The following is a 3,856-nucleotide window of genomic DNA, read 5'->3' as shown; positions in this document are numbered from 1 at the left end:
ACGTTCTCTCTGTCCTGTCTTTGGCAGCCCCAGAAGTGTTCCGGGCGTATGCGGACGGAGGCCCTGGGTACTCATATCCGGTCGACTGGTGGTCGCTGGGGGTCACCGCCTACGAGCTGCTGCGGGGCTGGGTAAGACGTGCGCCTGTGCGGTGGGCGGGGGCATGGTAGTAGGGGGCCCAGGTCCTACCAGGCTTGAGCGCAGTCCGCTCGTCCCGCCACTGAGATGGCGCGAGGTGGCAGCAGGGATCACGGCAGGAGGAGTCGGAGGCCCAGTGTCAGTGCTCACGGCCTGTGTGTCAGCTCTTGAGTCCCCAGCATTAGCCAGCCTCCGGGTCAGCACCCTCATGCTACCCATGGGGAAGCGGGTGTCTGGGGGGGAAGGTCTGTGTCAAGGTTGACAGCCAATCGGTGGCAACAAACACCAGAAGCACCTTAGCCTCGCGGTTGCAGACACTGTCCTCTTTCCACCCACGACACGACGCGTCCACACCCGATTTTCCAGCTTGGTTTGAACTCTTTCAGGGTCCAGACCATGCTTCCCTTACTTCTTTTGCTTGTCCATTTACTCCAGTCTTCCCTCGATACCTAGCTCAGTGCCCTATGACAATGGGGCGTTCAGTACGTGTCTTTGTTTCATTTAAATGGAATAGCTGAAGATGACTCATGGAGCTATTTGGCAACCAATAACTCAGTTTTGGCGGCAAGAATTATGACAAACTGATTTCGAGGCTTGATTTTTTTGCACAAGGGTTGTTTGAAAACAGTGCCACTTAGACCCTTGGGACCACGGTTCGCCTTTTGTACACCCCTTCCATCGAGTCTGTGGAGGCGTAGTTATCATGGGATCAGCTGCCTCTGGACCGGGACCTCTGGATTGCCTGTCACTCCCCTTTCTAGCTCAGTTGCCCAGCACGAGGCCAGCGGAGAACCAGTTCCTCCCCCCGGCTACAGTTTTAACGATGTTTCACAGTCGTTTGTGTATGAGCACAGTTAGACCAGTAGATCCTGCTTAAGAGCAGGGGTCCCAGGGCATAGTGGTAATAGGTGATGAATGAATGAATGAATGAATGAATGATGAGAGCAGTTGGTAAAAGTTCTGTGAGTGCAAATAAGTATCATCTATCACTTTATAATTCAAGTGTCTGCTATCTGCTCTCGATCTCAGTTATTTCTCCCTGAATTCCTCAAAAACATAATTACCGTACATCGTGCTTTCAGAATGCAAATTATGAATTTGTTCATTTTGTCAAGCTCTGAATGAACAAGTTACTCTCCCACAGGCTTACTTATTCCTCGTGGGTCCCTTTGTCGCCTGCCAGTTCTGTCGATACGCTCGGAGAAGGAATATGACAGCCCATGACGCTGTGCGATCCACGGAACGCAGGCATCCGCCAGACGGTGTCTGTCGGACAGTCATACAAATGACCTTGGTGGGCCTGGCGCGACTGGACGTTCCCCTGCAGAAAGTACATTCTCTGTTGCTCCTCACGGGTCAGAGCGGTCAGAGGTGATGACTTGTTCGAAGTCCCAAGGATAGAGTGGTTCTTGCTGCTTCAAAACTAAACCATTTAATTTTCAATTCATCTGAGTCTTCTGCTCAGAGGCCCAAATGCCCCTTTCGATGGAAGAGGGACAGGCAAAGGGAGGGATCAGGACTGTTGGGGTGGGGACAAGGCACAGGACAGAACAGTTGCCTGTGCCAGTGTACCTTTCTCCCAGACAGCTTGGTCTGGCTTATTCTCTGACTTGACACACAATGGGTTTTGCATTTGGTTTAGTCTCTGTTTTTCATACTGGACGCAATCACATTTAGTCAAAACGCTATACCAGAAAACATTCGTATTCGCCCATGGACTATGTAAATTCGGAAATTCTGAAGAAATCTCCTCCTTGAGATTTCTCCATCACATCAGTGACAGCCGATCGCCCACCTTTTCCTTGATTCCCTTGGGACCCAGGGAGCTCCTTACCTCCAAAAGACAGCCCTGGTGGGGATCGCCCAGTGCGGGTTCTAAGTTCTTAGAGTTGGAAAGCATTCGAAATGAAAGATGGAAGCTGATGGTGTTGCTACGGCTTGCTGGCCAGGGACCCGGGAGCACAGAAAGCAGACACCTCTCCCCAGATGCTCTGGAGAGAGAGCAGAGGGACGGAGCATCATTAGGGGCTTGAAATCTCAGTCAGGAGAGCTGAGAGCCTGGTTGGGCCTTGTAGCCTAGACCAGGGACATAATTAGGACCGGGACAGCTTCTCTCTGATCCCAGATGAGACTCTTAGTTCTCACCCCCGCGGATCTGCTAAGTGAAAGAAAAAGACCCAAGAAAGTGCCACTTAGGGAGCTCCGGTTAGAGCACAGTCGTCCCAGGGACTGAGACTCCACCCCCTGATTGGACCACCACGGATAGAGGTGTGAGGAGGACCTTCCCATCCACTGACCCGAAGGGGCTCAAAGACCGTAGCCCTGCCATGTCCCCCCACCCACCGGTCTCCCTGACAGCGTCCCTCACAGGTGATCACCCACCTGTTCGCTGGTTTCCCTCAGCAGGCGAGGAGCTAGCAGCTCATCCCGCAGAGAGAACTTACTCTGATTTGTTGACAGCTCTGACAGCTGGGAAGATTTTCCTTTTGCTCGGCTGAAAGCTGCCTCATGACAGAGAAAGATAATCTTAGAGGAATTCACAGGTTCAAACCCTGGCTCTCCCAGGTGTCTGGTCTCCAATCTTAACCAAGGCCGATAAACAGACTGAGCGCTCAGAACCCTCCTGTTTACTGGCAGGGAAAAAAAGAAAGAAAAGAGAAAGAATACCTCCCCGTCTGGGTCGCTTTGAGAATGAAGTGATTCCAGAGATGCAAATTACAGCAGCCTGACAAGTGGTCGGCTCCCATCCCTTCTCTGATTCCTACCCCAGCCGTGGGGGGTGCTGGCCTGCCTACATCCTTTGCAACTTAGCATCTTACCCTGCTGACAGGCCCTGGGGGCGGAGGCCGGGTCACGCCTGGCCCTTAGTGGGGAGGCCCAGGGGGCTTGGTGACCAGAGGTCTGCGTTTCCGCCACACTCTGATTCTGCCTTGGTCACTTGACTCATCTGAGCTTTGATTCTGCCTTGGTCACTTGACTCATCTGAGCTCTGGCTTCCTCCTTCATAAAACAAGGATTATGAGACTGGCCCACAGGTCGCCGAGGGGATTACGAGAGAAAATGTGGGCAGAGCCCATGCAGCGTCTGGCACACAGGAGGCCTGCAGATTGTCGTAAATACACATGGAAATGACTCTGAGACAGGCAGATGCAGATACAGTGCTGATGACTATTTTTGAGGGAGGAGCTACATAAATTGTAGGAGGGGACAGTGTGAGCACAGACGGGGCAGGGCAGTGAGGCTGGTCCAGCACACACCTTAGCCTGGCCACCAGAATGACACTGGGGACAGTCTACAAAGGCCCATGAGGACACTTGGCCTCGCTCTGTGGGCAGGGCAGTGCCGACTGTGGTCACAGTGGCACAGTGGCTAGGCGAGTCTGAGCTTCAGAATCACGTCGGGGCTCAAATCTTGGCTATGTAGCACAGCCACTGAATAGTCAGGGGTGAGCCCATTTCCTGTCTATTGAATGGGGCGAGGCCCAAAACACCAGGATCCCTGCCTCAGCACTATGGACATTTGAGGCTGCGAGCTGTCCTGGGCTCGGTAGGAGGGTTTAGCAGCATCCTCGGCCTCTGCCCACTAGATGCCAGCAGAAATCTCCCCACCCAGTTAGGACAGCGAAAAGCATCTCCAAACATTGCCAGAAGTCCCCTGGGGGACAAATCGTCCCCATTTGGGAACCAGCCATAGAGCGATCAGGATAGAGGAGACCCTG

General features: G+C 53.1%; 1 protein-coding gene across 1 annotated transcript in view; it reads left to right on the top strand.

Moving 5' to 3' along the window:
- STK32B (serine/threonine kinase 32B) overlaps positions 1–3,856 on the top strand; it is an 87,194-nt gene that overhangs the window by 64,046 nt on the left and 19,292 nt on the right. The window contains exon 7 of the mRNA XM_023520185.1: positions 28–131. Within this exon, the coding sequence (XP_023375953.1) occupies positions 28–131 (104 nt within the window). The remainder of the gene's footprint in view (positions 1–27; positions 132–3,856) is intronic.

Source organism: Pteropus vampyrus, unplaced genomic scaffold (genome assembly GCF_000151845.1).
Source record: "Pteropus vampyrus isolate Shadow unplaced genomic scaffold, Pvam_2.0 Scaffold252, whole genome shotgun sequence".
Taxonomy (NCBI): Eukaryota; Metazoa; Chordata; class Mammalia; order Chiroptera; family Pteropodidae; genus Pteropus; species Pteropus vampyrus.
The sequence above is the reverse complement of the archived record's forward strand: the minus strand, read 5'-3'. Positions and strand labels throughout refer to the sequence as shown.